At 45.1% G+C, this 18,242-nt stretch overlaps 1 protein-coding gene across 1 annotated transcript in view; it reads left to right on the top strand.

Moving 5' to 3' along the window:
• LBP (lipopolysaccharide binding protein) overlaps positions 1-8,821 on the top strand; it is a 32,342-nt gene extending 23,521 nt beyond the window's left edge. The window contains exons 10-15 of the mRNA XM_011929056.1: positions 507-674; positions 2,259-2,326; positions 2,800-2,842; positions 4,872-4,935; positions 5,742-5,818; positions 8,426-8,821. Of these exons, the coding sequence (XP_011784446.1) occupies positions 507-674; positions 2,259-2,326; positions 2,800-2,842; positions 4,872-4,935; positions 5,742-5,818; positions 8,426-8,470 (465 nt within the window). The 3' untranslated portion in view covers positions 8,471-8,821. The remainder of the gene's footprint in view (positions 1-506; positions 675-2,258; positions 2,327-2,799; positions 2,843-4,871; positions 4,936-5,741; positions 5,819-8,425) is intronic.
• Positions 8,822-18,242: the final 9,421 nt, after the last annotated feature.

Raw genomic sequence — 18,242 nt, 5'->3', positions numbered from 1 at the left:
CCTGTAATCCCAGCTACTTGGGAGGCTGAGGAAGGAGAAATGCTTGAACCCCAGAGGCAGAGGTTGCAGTGAGCCAAGATGGCACCATTGCACTCCAGCCTGGGTGACAAGAGTGAAATTCTGTCTCATTAAAAAAAAAAAAAAAAAAGCATTGCTGACCTTCAACTCAGCAATTCCACCTCTAGGAATGTTTTCCTGAAAATAATAGCCAAGGTGGTCATTACAATGGCAAAACCTTGAAGACAACTTGATACTTGATAGAGTTGCATCCATCACAAGACCTGTACACAATGAAGCACAATGCAGCCATGAAATAGATGGCACCGACTCTGTGTCTGACATGGAGAGATGGCCAGTTTTGCCGTTAGGAGAAAAGGGCACAGAGAATTTCGTGGGCAATAAAATCAATTAAAAGCAATTCCCAGCTTTATCTGACTCCCTCAGGCCTCTCCTGGCAGACTTGTATATCTTCTTCTCTTGACGTAATCTCCTAATTCTGCTCCCAGTTAGCCAGGCTCTACCCCAACATGAACTTGGAGCTCCAGGGATCAGTGCCCTCTGCTCCGCTCCTGAACTTCAGCCCTGGGAATCTGTCTGTGAACCCCTATATGGAGATAGACGCCTTTGTGCTCCTGCCCAGCTCCAGCAAGGAGCCTGTCTTCCGACTCAGTGTGGTAAGGTTCAGAGCCTTTGCAAATGCTGTTCCCTTTTCCCCACATGCTTTTCCCTTTTCCCCACATGCTTTTCTCCCCACTCACCACCTGGATAATTCCTCCAGGTCTCAACTTAAATATTACTTCCCGAGAGAGGGCTTTCTTGCTGGCCCTTACCCCCAATCTACCTATGCCCTTTGCCACTTTTTCTTGTAATACCCTATTATCTTTCTTCTCAGCATTTACTACCAAGGTACTTTGTAGCTGTCCTCAGGTGTATTTGTTTAATGCATGTATCTCTCACTATGTTAGTCTGGGCTATTGTGAGGAGAAATGTAGACGGGTCTTTGTCTATTTGCTTTGTTCTTTGTCTATATTTGACCCTGGAAGACTACATTTCCCATGCTTCTTTGCACTCTGATTTCCACCCAGGTCAGCCAATGGGAGGTACTGTCAGGAGAATGAAGTTGGGGAGGAAGGATGAAGCCAGAGTACTATTTCCTCTTTCTTTGCCATGGCAGAGGCTCAGACTGTGACTCTGTCTCCTCTGTGGTGACTTCCATAATTCCACCTCCACTCATTGTTCCTCTAGTCCTGGGGTGGATACAGCCTCCTATCTCTACTAATCTCTGGGTGGCCTCACCAACGCTTTACTAGCTTCTCAACAATTCCATCACTTGTATAACCAATTCCCTGTATTAAATTCCCTCTGCATTAAACATTGAGAGTGAGTTTTCCTTTTTTGCTGGACTCTGTCTAATAGGGAAGGGATGCTGGGTCCTTTGGGGGCCCTGCTCGCTGGATGGAGAACTCTGCTCTCTTATTTCTTGACTTTTGAAATCAATAAGTCAAATCTCTGCCAGGGTAATTCTTCCTAGAGGCTTCCTAAAATTCTGCAATTTTAATATTGTTGTTATTGTTATCAAAAGTATCATTATTAATATATTTTAAATTAAAATATAATTTATTGTCTGGGTGTGGTGGCTTACACCTGTAATCTCAGCACTTTGGGAGGTCAAGGCAGGAGAATCACATGAGGTCAGGAGTTTGAGACCAGACTGGGCAACATAGCAAGACTCCATTGCTACAAAAAAGAAAAAATAAAAAAAAGCCGGGCCTGGTGGCATGCACCTGTAATCCTATCTACTCAGGAGGTTGATGCGGGAGGATCACTTGAGCCCAGGAGATCAAGGCTGCAGTGAGCCATGATTGCACCACCGCACTCCAGCCAGGCGACAGAGAGACACTCCATCTCTAAAATAATAATAATAATTTATTATTGTTGTTACTAGGGCTGAATTTTGACCTGAAATAACTAGAAATGATCCTTTTTAGAGCTTTCCAAGAGTAGGTACTCTATACCTTATCTTAGTAGTCTGTTCAAAGTTTAACTGCTATCATGGACAACAATTTCAAGTAAAAATGTTCAAGTCCAAGTTCAAATATTGATTGAGCACCTACAGTGAGCCTTCTGGGAGGGGCAAATTTCCTGCTTTAGCTCATTGAGCTGTTTGTTGAAAGCAGACAGTTGGTCCCTCGTCATCATCCTTCCTATGCATACAACCTTCATCACTTACACCTGCTTCCTTCTACTGGCATTTCCAGGCCACTAATGTGTCCGCCATCTTGACCTTCAATACCAGCAAGATCACTGGGTTCCTGAAGCCAGGAAAGTAAGTTGGCCTCCTGCCCATATGGGGGTGCCCAGCTGGACTCCATCTGTATACTGTAGCTGCTTCTCTGTAGCTGGTGGGAGGGGGGAAACCATTTGGAAAGGACACTTACATTTCACCCCAATTGGCCCAATTCTTCTGCTCCACTGGTCCTGCCCCTGCAAATCTCAAATTGTTAAAGAATTCACTAAGACTGTTACTTCTTAATGTATGAATTTTAGGCACCACCTATATTAACTTCCTGAAATGATAAAGAGTGAGCTTTTTGACACTATTTCATCTGCCCTCTGACAGTCTTCCTGATATCATTGTATCACTGCTTTTAGTTCCTCAGTCATCTTTTCTACTCCTGCTCCCGCCCTACCTTTGGCCCTGTGCCTTCTCAAGCCCATCCTTTGTCACCTCTGGGGACCCCCAGGTTGCTTAGACTTGCATAAAGCTCACACCTTTGAATCTTCTCTGATTCATTACAGGGTAAAAGTGGAACTGAAAGAATCCAAAGTTGGACTATTCAATGTAAGTTGTTGTTTTTATTGATGACATGATTAGAACGTTAATTAATTTGGAGTGTTTCCTAAGCAATTGCTATGGCACCTATAATAGGAAATACAAAAGGAGAAGAGTTGATTTTTTGCCCTGGAGAAGTGTAAAAGTCTCGAAAACACAAGACATAGGGCCAAGGAACAGTTATATCCTAACATAAAAGAGTATATAATTAAGTCATCTACTGAACAGAATTCTTTTAACTGCAAGAGACAGCCAATTGAAATTGTCTTAAGCAAAGAGGAGAAATATATAGGATTATATAACTGAAAAGCAAAAAAAAATCGAAAAAACAAAGATCAGAGGTTTCAGGCATAGCTGGATTCAGGTGTTCAAATTAGTGCATCAAGAATCTCTCTCCATCGCTCTGTTCTGTTTTCATTTGTGTTAGCTTCACTCTCAGGCAGGCTCTTCCAACTGGTAGCAAGCCCCAGAGTTTCCTACCGTTTCAGTTTCTTTAAAAATTTACAAATAACAAAAAAAACTCCCTGCTAACTCTCATTGGACTAATCTTAGGCACCCAGTCTTAAGCCAAGCACTGTGGCCAGAAGTTGGGCAAGGCCAATTAGCCCAGCATGGATCTCGTCTACATTCCAGGAGGTAGAATTTGCAGTCACCTACATCCAAATCATATGGACTAAGACTGGCGAGGAGGGTTGTTCCCTGGGGGGAAATAGACTCTGTTATCAAAACAAGAGGGATTGAGTACTGAGCAGGTAAAACTAAGAAGTGATTTCCACAAAGTAGAAAAAGTGGTGAAGTAGACGGGCCCATATAAAAGGAGGAAAGAGAGTGTGAAAATCAGTGTGGGCTGAAGTGATGGAGAAGAGCTTTCTGGAAAGAGGGAAGGAGGAGCTGGGTAGACTTTAACGTGCAGTCGTTGGCTTCTCTTTTACCATTCCATGATGCTGGCCTCCACTGACCACCTCCACCTGTACCCTGCTTCCCAGACTTTCCTGAAGCACTTATGAAGTGGAAACAAACACAAAAGCTGTGGGGAGAGATGCAGGGACCCTGAGGCTGACTCCTTTCAGAGAATAAAGGGTGGAGTGAATAATGGTACACTCATATTGTATCTGTGCATGTTTACTGCAAAGTAAAACATTCGAGTAAAAAGTTTCACAAAAATCCATCCTATTGGGTTTTCAGAGCATGAAATGTAAAAACAAGAACTATAGACTCAGATAAATTTAGATTCAAATCCTGATGCTGCTGCCCAGTTTGTAGTAAGTCCCTTTCATTCTGTAGGCCTCGGTTTCCTGATATGTGAAATAGAGACATTAATATGAACGTTGAGGTGCTGTTGTAAAGATTGAATCAGACATACACGCAAAGCTCTGAGCTCTCTGCTTGGCATATAGTGAGGGTTAAAAGTTGTGTTTCGGAGGCCAAGATGGGCGGATCACGAGGTCAGGAGATCGAGACCATCCTGGCTAACACGGTGAAACCCCGTCTCTACTAAAAAATACAAAAAACTAGCCGGGCGAGGTGGCGGGCGCCTATAGTCCCAGCTACTTGGGAGGCTGAGGCAGGAGAATGGCGTGAACCCAGGAGGCAGAGCTTGCAGTGAGCTGAGATCCAGCCACTGCACTCCAGCCTGGGCGGCAGAGCGAGACTCCGTCTCAAAAAAAAAAAAAAAAAAAAAAGTTGTGTTTCATGATTTTGGTAGAGAAGCTTATTTTGTTTTTATTAAATTTTTAAAATTATACAGGTAGTTCAGGAATAACATTCTCACTGTAAATAAAACTGAACACTAAAGATAAGGCTAAGGACAAGTCAAACGTTAACGTTCTTCCTTTAGAGGAAAGACATTTGGGTGTGTAACTTTCCAAAATTTTTCTATTCACTTGCATAATAAATGCTCATCTCAAAAGAGTTTTATCTTATAAAATAGTAACATGATGTAATAATAGTTTGCTTTTTCCAAGCGTTTTGCTATGTTGGCACACACAGAACCACCGTGTGGCCATGTGGCGATATAAGTGTATCTGTTCTCCTCCAGGCGGAGCTGTTGGAAGCGCTCCTCAACTACTACATCCTCAACAACCTCTACCCCAAATTCAATGGTAAGAATCACTGTGGATTTTTCCAAGTCAAAAGCAGACATTGCCGTCTGGAAGAAAGAGAGCTGGACTTGGGAAAACAGGGCTCTCCTGGGGGCTGTATGACCATGGGCAAGTCACTTCTCTCTGAGCTTAGCAACCTTCTTGTGACATGGGATCGTTGAAGTTGGCCTCATCTCCCTCCAGGGCTCTAATGAGGGTTGGGGGCTGGCACAGCTCTTTGGAGCATGGGAAACCTCCTTATAAGTGGCATAGAGGGACACATGGAAGTGCCCCATGTTCTGAAGAGGCAGGTCAAAGACTGAGGACCAAGTTAATATAGAAGGCACAAGGCGGCCGCCTCTGGACTCACATCTCCCAGTCAATTGCCCAACTGCCTAGTCAAAACAGAAAGCAAAAGACTTAAACCCTGTTTCCATGAAGCTTTGCTTCTTTTGGCTGCAACAGAGAGCAGGACGAGGCAAAGGACAGGGAGTGGATGCCCTGTTCCTTATCTTATCGTGAATGTGTGCTTCCTCCAGACAGCACCATGCCTGACAGCTTAGGCTTCCAAGCCAGCCTCCCTCGGTTTAAATCCCCTTTCTGCCGCTTCCTAACTGTGTGACCTAGAACAAGTTACTTGACCACTCTGTGCCTCAGTGTCCTTATCTGTAAAATGGGAAGAATAATCACACCTACTTCATAGTCTTGGAAATCATTAAATGGGAATATACCGAATATAGAGTTTGCAGAGAACATTTTCGGTAAAAATCTGTCTCTAATTATTATATATTCACCAATCTCTCTCAATGTTGTGCTTCAACCTCCAGATAAGTTGGCCGAAGGCTTCCCCCTTCCTCTGCTGAAGCATGTTCAGCTCTACGACCTCGGACTCCAGATCCATAAGGTTGGTGGGCTCAGGGGGCTCTGAGGATGTGTGAGGGAGGAGGTGGTTTGCATGCTAGCTTCAGAGGCCATGACTCATGGGTGACACCCAGCCCAGCCCTGCAGCTGGCAAAGTCTAGCCAGGGGGGCAGGATGGGTGCTCCTGGGCCTTACCATATGCCACAAAACCATCCACGTGTCCTTCAGAAGTGGCACCTCTGCTGGTGCAGGTGGCATTTCACACAGCCTTATGCCACCACGACCTCCCATCCCTACCATGAGGGGCCTGAGGGAAGTTCAAGACCAGCTCGTTTTGAAAACACTGCAGGCCGGCGCAGTGGCTCACGCCTGGAATCCCAGCACTTTGGGAGGCCGGGGCGGGCAGATCGCTAGGTCAGGCGTTTGAGACCAGCCTGGCCAACATGGTGAAACCCTGTCTCTACTAAAAATACAAAAAGTAGCTGGGCATGGTAGCGGGTGCCTGTAATCCCAGCTACTCAGGAGGCTGAGGCAGAATTGCTTGAATCCAGGAGGTGGAGGTTGCAGTGAGTCAAGATCATGCCACTGCACTCCAGCCTATGCAACAGTGCAAGACTCCATCAAAAAAAAAAAAGAAAGAATAAGAAAAGAAAAGAAAGAAAATACCGTAAGTCCTAGCATTAGGTCAGGTTCTGAAAGTCATTTGTAAGCTTTAAGCTTTTCTTCTAAATTTTTAGGTTGAAGAGCTTTATTATAAATATATGTTTGGTATGCCTCCCCATTTAAACAAGTACTATAATCATATGTGCTTTTTTTTTTTTTTTTTTTGAGACAGAGTCTGGCTGTCACCCAGGCTAGAGTGCAGTGGCGCGATCTTGGCTCACTGCAACCTCTGCCTCCCGGGTTCAGGAGATTCTTGTGCCTGAGCCTCTGGAGTAGCTGGAACTACAGTGTCCCGCCACGACTCCCAACTAAATTTTTTTTTTTTTTTTTTAATATTTGGTAGAGACAAGGTTTCACAATGCTGGCCAGGCTGGTCTCAAACTCCTGGCCTCAAGTGATAGGCTCACCTCGGCCTCCCAAAGTGCTGGGATTACAGGCATGAGCCACCATGTCCAGCCAACACTATATACATTTTAAAAAATTATTCATAAACCTATTGCTCCACTATAACCACAGTTTGAATTCTGGTGTACTTCTAGTGCTTTTTGTTTTAAGTTTTTTTTTTTAAGTTTGTTTGTTTGTTTTGCACAGTTGCATTACTAGTGCTCCTGCCTGTTTTCTTTCTTTCCCTTTTTTTTTAAACTTAAAAAAAATTTTTTTTTAGGCCAGGAGCAGTGGTTCACGCCTGTAATCCCAGCACTTTGGGAGGCCAAGGCGGGCGGATCATGAGGTCAAAAGTTTGAGACCAGCCTGGCCAACATGCTGAAACCCCATCTCTACTAAAAATACAAAAATTTGCTGGGCATGGTGATGTGCGCCTGTAATCCCAGCTACTCAGGAGGCTGAGGCAGGAGAATCGCTTGAACCCAGGAGGCAGAGGCTGCAGTGAGCTGAGATCATGCCACTGCACTCCAGCCTGGGTGACAGAGCAAGATTCCATCTGAAAAAAATATTTAGAAATTAACAAGATTCTTTTTTAAGCTTAACTTAAAAACTATTTTAATATCAAGTGAAATAGTGAAAAACTATTTTCACTACTCAAACTATGATTCTGACCAAGCATTTTGTGGTCTATCTGTGCTTGCAATTTTCAGGTTATCTTTTGAGGTGAGATGAACTGGGTTGGCAGACTCATTAGCAGGAGGGGGATGCTGCACTGTGCCTGGTACTTTGTTAACATCAGAAAATAATAGTCATTAAAGGGAATGAAGGGCAGGGGGAATGAATAGGAACCTAGAAACACTGACCAACTGTTCTATCTAAAAAACAAATGTCCAAAGCCCTTTTGGGCTCTGAGATACTCAACACTTAACTGCTCTTGAGTGTTTGTTAAGTAGTCAGACAGATCATTGTTCAAATCAAAGATTGAGTGACAGTTCATATCATCGGCCTCAGTTTTCTTCTCTGTAAAATGGGACGTAACCTAAACGTCATTGAGCTTTTGTGATGATTAGAGGGCAAGTATGATAGCTTCTAGCTCAATGTTTGACACGTGGAAAGTAATTAGATTTATTATATATTATAACATTCATTAGAATTTTGAGGTCAACTCTGTCCATGTGTCTAACCATCTAAAATAAAGGATGGATCCCTGTGGGAAAGAACTGAACTTGGTCTTTGGTTCCGAATTCCTGCCCCTCTGGGTGATGGAAACATAAAAAAAGCAGGAGAGTACACCCTAGCAGTTCACAATTTTTCGTTATTTGCCAAGGAGAGAAAATTTAGGTGACACAAAGGACACTTAGAGGCCTTTCAGGCAGCAGCAGCTCAGGGAACGACAGATCGATCTCTACCTTGGAGAAGGCAGCTGGGAAAAGCTGTGCTTTATGGCGAGCTTGGGGACTGAGGCACACTCGCGATTTATGCACTGACCTGGATTCTGGCAGAGCTTATGTTTCAGAAGACGTGGGCGCCCTTTCAATCACAGATGCATCTTTTTGGAGTAGAGGATGCTCTTTACCATCCTGTCCTGTCCTGTTTTTCCTAGGACTTCCTGTTCTTGGGTGCCAACGTCCAATACATGAGAGTTTGAGGACAAGAAAGATGAAGCTTGGAGGCCACATCTGGATCTGTATGTTGCATTTCCAGCTGTGCAGCACGTCTCAGAGATTCTTGAAGCATGAAGACGTTTCTGCTCTCGGCTCCGGGGGTGAGGTCTGCCTGGCCTCTGCCTCCACCCTCCTCCTCTTCACCAGGTGCATGCATGCTGTCTCTGAGTCTGGACTTTGCTTTCCCCTCCAGGAGGGACCACCCTCCCCAACTGGCCTGGGATGTCTTTACAAGCAGGCACTGTAATTTTTTTTTTTTTTTTTTGCCATCTGATCCCCATGCCTAGCAGAGTGCTGGCACTTAGTAGGTCCTCAATAAATATTTATTAGATGATGAGATGATGGAATCACCCGGCAGGCCTCATCACTGCCTGCCCTCTTCTGATCTCAGGGGTCGTTGGATAGTCAACCCCATCTATGGTCTCCAAGGCCCCTTTCTCATCGCCGCTGCTGTGGGAGCCTCAATGAGAGAAGCGGGGATTCTGTACATCACTTAGCCCTGGACCTGGCATCAGTGCTTGTCTCTAAGGCCCTTGTCCTGTCTCAGGCAGGGGCTCACTTCAACATCGCTCCCTCCCTCATTTCTCGCCTGCTACAGCCAGGGGAGCCAATGATCTCCTAGAGCAAAAACTCAGCCTCCTGCTGCTTTTCCCCCATTGAAGCAGTTGTAAATTAGGAGGAAATGGATCTGTCTAAGTTTTTGGTCCAACCCCAATAAAAAGCTCATCCAACTGTTGTTTATGAGCCCCAAGCCTAGAGGGAGAGGCCATGATTTCTAATTACTGAACAATGAGCCTTTGATCAGACTAATAAAGAGTCGTTTCCAAGTTATGTAGTTGGGCTCCCAGGGACTGGGAGTCAGAAGACTCGTCTGATAATTTTTTTATTGTGTTAATGAGCAGATGGATGGAGCTTCAGGCTAGCAGATAATTCACAGGGAATAGTCCCATTTACCCTGTGTGTGACAGAGATGTGTTCCAAGATGGGACAATGTGTTGTCACCCAGCTGGTGGCAGTGTAAGCTGTGGCTTCGTGTCCTCTCTCCTCTCTACTTTTGTTCATTTGTTTTCCACCATTGTCCATCCCTATGGCTGACTGGTGAAGGACACAGGCTTCAGCCAGTACTAGCCGTGTGGCCTTGGGAAGGTCACTTTCCCCCTGGGGTCCTTATCTATGAAATGATGATGATGATTATAGTAGTCACTTTCTGGGACTGCTATAATGACTGTATTGGGTAATCCATGTGGAAGGATTTATTTAGCCACAATGGGGATTCCATATTTATTGGCTGGGTGTGCTTACTAAGCACTTCCTGTTTGCCAGGCTTTGGGGTCCTCATGGGGAGAAATACATGCAGCACAGGCTCCATTCCTGTTCCTGCTCTTAAGAGTGATACTTAGGTATGCTGAAAAGAGCCAGTATTGATTCCAGCCTACCTGTTTTGGGTCCCTGGGCAAGATATCTCCAAGCCTCAGTGTCCTCTCCTGTCAAATGAGGCTGGAAAGAGCTCCCAGCAGGATCACTTTGGAACTTGATGGATTCACGTTAAGCTTCCATGGGTGCCCAGGGAATAACCAGGTGGTGGTCAGTGGATGACACAATTAGATCACCTGTCATACTTTGGTGTCCCCAGAAGCAGACCCTGAAACAAAGAGGTGAGTACAAGTATTAGGGTGGTGCAAAAGTAATTGTGGTTTTTGCTGTTACATTTTTTTTTTTTTTTTTTTGAGACAGAGTCTCACTCTGTCGCCTAGGCTGGAATGCAGTGGTGTGATCTCGGCTCACTGCAAGCTCCACCTCCCGGGTTCACACCATTCTCCTGCCTCTGCCTCCTGCGTAGCTGGGACTACAGGTGCCGCCACCACGCCCAGTTAATTTTTTGCATTTTTAGTAAAGACGGAGTTTCACCATATTAGCCAGGATGGTCTCAATCTCCTGACCTCGTGATCTGCCTGCCTCAGCCTTCCAAAGTGCTGGGATTATAGGCGTGAGCCACTGCACCCGGCCTTTGCCATTACTTTCAATCGCAAAAACTGCGATTACTTTTGCACCAACCTAATAGTTTATTTGGAAGAAGATCCCAGGTAGTACCAACAGGGACTGGAAAATGAGATGGAGAAGGCAGCCTATAAATGGTGAGTGATGAAACCAATTACTACCATAGGTGACTGGAGCTAATCCCACTGGAGAAACTCTGAGACTCAATGTAGAGCACATCTCATGGTATCCCAAGAGTAAGGGGAGCTGAAGTATATATACACCACTTCCCATCAGTCGTAGGTTGAGGGGAACTCCTAGGGGTTATTAATTCTCTGGTTCTTCTAGTCTGGGGAGTGGGCTATAGGAGCCATAGAAATCTCTCAGGCAAAGAAATGCAAGCACTGGTGATTAGAAGTCAGATTGGTGTGCACTGATGTGGTAAGGTGTGGGAATCTGGGTGGGGCTCTGATGTGGTCTATTCATGACCTTACAATAGGGTAGCAGCTCAGCTGGTCAAAACCCCAGCTGTACAATTAAAATGTTTGCCATGTTGCCTGGAAAAGTTGTGATTTGTTCTCTGCATATTTTTTTAAAACTCAGGTTTAGTTTGTAGGCAAGCTTGCATTCCAGAACATTCTAGGACATTCCCAGGGATAGCTCCAAGAAAAGGCTCAGGGAAGCTCAGGCAAGTCCTTGATGGGTATGAGGCAACAAGGTTTGCTATAAGACGAGGGAAAAAATACTTATTTGTGACAAAGGCAAAAGGTTTGTTATTCATAAACCAGGGAAAGGGTATTCTTATTCCGTGAAACTAAACATTTTCATTTTGTAACAAGTGCTATAGGGGCCAAGAGAAAGCCTCCCTGTTTGCCCTCTGATAGTTTGCTGAAAATGAAAGGACAATAGATACATTAATAGAAGAAAAAGGCATACAAAATTTATTTAACATAGACAGCATGGGGGAATCACATAAGAATCATTACCCAGGCTGGGTGCAGTGGCACATGCCTATAATCTCAGCAATTTGGGAGTCTAAAGTGGGTGGATCACTTGAACTCAGGAGTTTGAGACCAGCCTGAGCAACATGGTGAAACTCCATCTCTATAAAAAGTACAAAAAATATATATATATAGCCAGGCATAAGGGCATGCCCCTGTAGTCTCAGCTACCCATGAGGCTGAGATCGCTTGAGCCTCACGGGAGGATCGCTTGAGCCCAGGAGGCAGAGGTTGCAGTGAGCCAAGATCACGCCACTGCACTCCAGCCCAGGTACCAGAGGAGTGAGACCCTGTCTCAAAAGAAGAAAAGAATAATTACCCAAGAAGCCAATGGGCACAGATGATTCTCTACCCTACTTCATAGGGAAAGGCATAGATTAAGGTGGGAGTAAGTGATTTTCAGGGGAAATGATTGAGCCCAAAGAAGTATGGCCTGGAAGAAGAAGTTCCTCTGTGCACTGGGGGAGGTGGCAGGAAGGTGAGGGGCAGAACTTCACAATGAACAAAGGTTGCCTTGTTATGCAGATGAAGGGCCCCAGGTAATCTCTGAGCTGCACTAAAAGGATAGATGAAGAAGCCTGTCTGGGCAAGATTATGATTCCCAGTCTTTTCTCCAGTTAATCTTTCTTGGCTCTTTGATGAGATTCCTAGGAAGGGGGTCTTAAAATAATTGCATTTCTTTTGGAAAGAAGTTCTCTTATTCAGAGAAGGAAATTCCAGACAGAGTCCCTGTTGGTGCTTCAGGAAAGAGGATTAGAGAGCTAAGGAGGTGACGGAAGATCAGAGGGAGACCTTGAGGCTGATTTTTCAGTCCAGCATATCAACGTGCCATGCACTGACATATTGTTTTCTGAGCCCCAACAGTGTTATATCTTGATGGGGTAGTACAGGACAACACAGCTGGCCCTAGAGTCCCGTTGCAGGTTCTGACACCCTGAAATCTGACCATAAACATATGAGTATCCCGGACAGCTCCAACCTGTAGAGAAGGACTGGCCTTGGGACAGGAGGTTCTGATCTCAATGACCAGAAGAACTGGACTGTCAAAGAACTTTCAAGAGACCACAGTCTCATTGCTGTGTAGAATTCATTGTCACACAAAACCAAGATGCCACCTTGGAGCGCCTCCTCTTGACTACAGCCTGTTCCTCCCTTCTGCCCTTCACTGATTTCCCCTCTCCTCTCCTCAACCTGATCAGAACATCTAGCCCCACCAGTGTCTTCCAGGCCACTATTCTGATTTAATTTGTCTTCATACCTAAGCACAGTTCATCATCTCTAACAGAATCCTTTCATCTCCTGACAATCCTATTTTCCACATCCCCAGCCTGGGGCCTAGGCTTAGGTAAGAGAATTAAATCACTGGAGGAAAAGGCAGGCAGGCTATAGCCAGTTGAGGTCTCCTTCCATCATCAAAACCACAGCTCTGTCTGAATGGCCTGAGCAGCAGGAACAGCCTAGAAAATGGAATACATGATATTTCTAATGAGACTCTCAGGTAAGGTCTCAGAACCCATTCAGTCTCAAGACATGGTTTTTTTGTTTGTTTGTTTGTTTGTTTGTTTGTTTGTTTTTGAGACAAAGTCTGGCTCTGTCTCCCAGGCTGGAGAGCAGTGGCACAGTCTTGGCGAACTATAACCTTCACCACCCGGACTCAAGCCATCCTCCCACCTCAGCCTTCAAAGTAGTGGGACTACAGGCATGCACCACCATGCCCAGCTATTTCTGTGTGTGTATGTATTTGTTGTAGAGACAGGGTTCTGCCATGTTGCCCAGGCAAGCCCCGAACTTGTGAGCTCAAGTGATCCGCCGACCTCAGCCTCCCAAAGTGCTGAGATTACAGGCATGAGCCACCATTCCCGGCTGCATTTCTTCTTTCTTTTTATTTATTTATTTATTTTTGAGACAGAGTTTCTCTCTTGTCGCCCAAGCTGGAGTGCAATGGCATGATCTCGGCTCACTGCAACCTCACTTCTCCCTGGAGAAGTGATTCTCCAGCCTCAGCCTCCTGAGTAGCTGGAATTACAGGGGCCCACCACCACCCAGATAATTTTTGTATTTTTAGTAGAGACTGGGTTTTACCATGTTGGCCAGGCTGGTCTCGAACTCCTGACCTCAGGTGATCTACCTGCCTTGGTCTCCCAAAGTGTTGGGATTACAGGCGTGAGCCACTGTGCCCAGCCTGCATTTCTTCTTTCTAAGGAGCCCGAGATGCAGCTTAGAAGAAAAGACGCTAGCATGCCAGGATAGTCCATATTGTGCTGTAAGTGAAGGCAGCATGGACAAGCCCTGGCCATGTAGGTAACAAGGTCAGGGGCAGCCACAGATCTGAATAGGTGGAAAGATGAGAGCTGTGGGGTATAGTATCAAAGGGTTAGGCAAACAATAGAATCAATAAGTGTGCATGTGTGGAAAGGGCAGGAGAAGAAAACAAAACAAACAAAACCAAAACCAAGTATAGCATTGGGCCCCAGGGATTAGAAAGTCTGGCAGGAGCTAGCACAGCCAATGTACTTTGCTTCTTTCACAGGAAAAGTCTAAAATATATTTCCCTATTAGTACACAGAGATCGTCTGCATTTGATTTTTAAAACTTAACACAGCTTCATAATATTCCACATCTGTGTGTGTACAAAAGAACTTCTTCATTTCTTATTTAAAGATGAATAGGATCTCCTGCTGAAAGGTACAATTTATTTAACCAGTTCCTACTTATGGGTCCTCAGGTTGTTTTAAAACTTTTGCTTTTGTAAATAATGTTTCAGTGAATACCTGTATTCATGTGCCAATTCATACACGTGGAGGTACATTGTAGAATAAATGCCCAGAAATCAAATCCCATAACTCTGACTCTTCAGTTAATTTAGCAAATTGTCATTTGCTCACTTTCTCCTCTTTCCAGACTTTCCCCTTCTCTTGAGGTAGTGCCTGGGTATACAGGGACGTTGAAGGGGTCCATATGGTATCATGGCAGTGGAGTGAAGCAGGACATAGTAAAGAATTTAACCTTGCTCAAAGAGAGACATGGCTTTTGTCCTTGGCCCCTGGAAGGTAATCTCTAAGCCGTTGGAATGCTTGCCTGGTAAGAGTGTCTTTGTTTACCTGGGGGCATTGGTCCATAACAGATAGTCTAACAAGGGGAGCCATGGCAGGGCTTTTGGTCACATCATATCAGCTTAACCTCTGAAGATGCTGAAGACTGAGCCCAGCCACATGGGCAGCCACAGAATTTTCCGTGGTCTGGAGCCCAGGAGAGAAAACTGGAAATTTCTCAAAAGCCAAATAGTGACAGGAAATGATTCAGTCGCTGATATGGTTTGGCTGTGTCCCCACCCAAATCTCATTCTGAATTGTAGTTCCCATAATCCCCAAGCATTGTGGGAGAGACCCAGTGGAAAGTAATTGAATCATGGGGGTGGTTACCCCCATGCTGTTCTTGCAATAGTGAGTGAGTTCTCATGAGATTTGATGATTTTTTTTTTTGTTTGTCTATTTGGTTTTTTTAGATGGAGTCTTGCTCTGTCACCCAGGCTGGAGTCCAGTGGCACAATCTTGGCTCCCTGCAACCTCTGCCTCCCAGGCTCAAGCAATTCTCCTGCCTTGGCCTCCTGAGTAGCTGGGATTACAGACACCTGCCACCATGCCCGGCTAACTGTTTGTATGTTTAGTAGAGACAGGGTTTCACCATGTTGATCAGGCTGGTCTTGAACTCCTGACCTCAAGTGATCCACCCGGCTCGGCCTCCCAAAGTGCTGGTATTACAGGCGTGAGCCACTGCACTCAGCTGAGATCTGATGGTTGTATAAGGGGCTTTTCCCATTTTGCTCAGCACTTCTCCTTACTGCTGCCCTGTGAAGAAGATAATTTTCTCCTCCTCGTCCTTCCGTGATGATTGTAAGTTTCCTGAGGTCTTCCTGGCCATGCGGAACTGTGAGTCAATTAAACCTACTTACCCAGTCTTGGATGTATCTGCAGAGCAGTGTGAAAACAGACGAATACAGTCACCTTGTTGAGGTCAAGTGGCCAATTTTTACAACATTGCTAGATCAGGGTCTCAATGAAAAACCTCCTTTTAGGGAGAAGACACAAATTTCCCATATAGAAAAATTCTAAGTAATGTATGTAAACACTGCCCTGCAAGAAGTGGGAAGCATGACTCTCTGTCCCTTAAGTATGGCCTACACTTAGTGACTTGCCTCCAAAGAATAGAGTATGGAAGGGTGGTGGGGAGTAAATTTATCGAGAAACCTGACAAATACTACATTAGCCAGGTGATCAAGGTTAAGATACTCAGTGATAAGTCATGTTGATAGTAGGCGTCTTAGTTCACGCTGCTCTAACGAATTACCATAGACTGAGGGACTTCAACCATAAACCTTAGTTCTCACAGTTCTAGAGGCTGGAAGTCTGGGATTGGGATGCCAGCATGGCCGGCGAGGGCCCTCCTCTGTGTGACAGGTTGCTGACTTCCCACTGTCTCTTCACATGGGTGGGGAGCAAAGAGAGGGAAGCAAGCTCTGTCATGTCTTGTCTTCTGATGGCACTGTTTAATCCAGGTTAGCGTAAAGCTGCCTTACATATTTTGAAGTTCAGCCTAAAGATTCCTCTGTACATCGTGAACTATAACCTAAATGGAGTTGTAAACAGACCATACCCTACTCTTGTGCCAATCACTGAGTTTTGGCCAATCAAAAGTGGCCAACTGTTTAAACCGTTCAAATAAGGTAAACGTAGAGCTGTAACCAATCTAGCTGTTTCTGTACCTCACTTCCGTTTTCTGTACATCACCTTCCTTTTTCTGTCCATAAATCTTCTACCACCATGTGCTGCGCTGGGTGGGCTCTCTTGAGCCTGCTCTGGTTCAAGAGGCTACCAATTCGCTAATTGTTCTTGTTCCAGTAAACTCTTTTAATTTAGCTTAAGTTTTTCTTTTGGCTGGATGCGGTGGCTCACACCTGTAACCCCAGCACTTTGGAAGGCCAAGGCGGGCAGATCTCTTGAGGTCAGGAGTTGGAGACCAGCCTGGCCAACGTGGCAAATCCTGGTTTCTACTAAAAATACAAAAGTTAGTCGGGCGTGGTGGCGTGCATTTGTAATCCCAGCTACTCAGGAGGCTGAGGCAGGAGAATCATTTGAACCCAGGAGGTGGAGGTTGCAGTGAGACTGAGAAGAGATCGTGCCATTGCACTCCAGCCTGGGCGACAGAGTGAGACTCCATCTCAAAAAATAATAATAATAAATTAAAAATAAATAAATAAAATAAAGTTTTTATTTTAACAGTGCTAATTCTATTCATGAGGGCTTCACCTTCATGATCTAATTACTTCCCACAGGCCCTACCTCCAGATGTTATCCTATTGAGGATTTAGATATCAACATATGAATTTGAGCAGAACACATATATTCAGTCCATAACAGTAGGTGTGTCTGACATGCTGAGATGAGAATGGCACTCAATGGTCTTCCTCCCCAAAACCCATAGTGAAAAACATCAGAAAAATCCAAATTCAATGGCATTCTACAAAAACTCTTGGCCAGTTCTCCTCAAAACTGTCGAGGTCATCAGAAACAAGGACAGTGTGAGAAACTGGCACAGCCCAGGGGAGCCTCAGGAGACTTGAGGACTAAATTCAGTGTGGCATCCTGGGTGGGACCCTGGAAAATGAAAAGAACATTAGGGAGAAAAATAATAAAATGTGGATAAAGTTGTGGAGTTAATAAGAATATGTCAATCATTAGCTGTAATAAATGTAATATTAATATAAGATGCTAACAATGGAGGAACCGAGGACAGAATATATGGGAATTCTCTTTATGATCTTTACAAATCTAAAATTATTTTAAAAAATTTTTGTAGGCCGGGCGCGGTGGCTCAAGCCTGTAATCCCAGCACTTTGGGAGGCCGAGACGGGCGGATCACGAGGTCAGGAGATCGAGACCATCCTGGCTAACACGGTGAAACCCCGTCTCTACTAAAAAATACAAAAAGCTAGCCGGGCGAGGTGGCGGGCGCCTGTAGTCCCAGCTACCCGGGAGGCTGAGGCAGGAGAATGGCGTGAACCTGGGAGGCGGAGCTTGCAGTGAGTTGAGGTCAGGCCACTGCACTCCAGCCCGGGCGACAGAGCGAGACTCCGTCTCAAAAAAAAAAAAAAATTTTTGTAAATAAATTGAAAATTATTTTTTGTTTATTTACTGAGACAAGGTCTTGCTCTGTCGCCCAGGCTGGAGTGCAATAGTGTGATCACAGCTCACTGCAGCTTCCACCTCCTGGGCTCAAGCAATCCTCCCACCTCAGCCTCCCAAGTAGCTAGGACCACAGGTGCTTGCCACATGTCTAGCTAGTTTTTGCGTTCTTTGTAGAGACTGGGTTTCACCATGTTGCTCATGCTGGTCTCAAACTCCTAGGTTTAAGCAATCCACACGCCTTAGCTTCCCAAAGCGCTGGGAGCCACTGTCTGCTTTAGTTTTTTAAATCTAAAACTATTAAATCCTTTTCTGCAAATCTAAAACTATTCCAAAATGAAAAAGTTCATTTAAATCTTTTTTTAGGCTGGGCATGGTGGCTCACACCTGTAATCCCAGCACTTTGGGAGGCCAAGGTGGGTGGATCACCTGAGGTCAGGAGTTAGAGACCAGCCTGGCTGACATGGTGAAACCTTGTCTCAACTTAAAAATTCAAAAATGTGGCCGGGCGCGGTGGCTCAAGCCTGTAATCCCAGCACTTTGGGAGGCCGAGATGGGCAGATCATGAGGTCAGGAGATTGAGACCATCCTGGCTA

Source organism: Colobus angolensis, unplaced genomic scaffold, assembly GCF_000951035.1.
Source record: "Colobus angolensis palliatus isolate OR3802 unplaced genomic scaffold, Cang.pa_1.0 Scaffold8, whole genome shotgun sequence".
NCBI classification, from domain to species: Eukaryota; Metazoa; Chordata; class Mammalia; order Primates; family Cercopithecidae; genus Colobus; species Colobus angolensis.
This window is presented reverse-complemented; position numbering and strand designations above follow the sequence as displayed.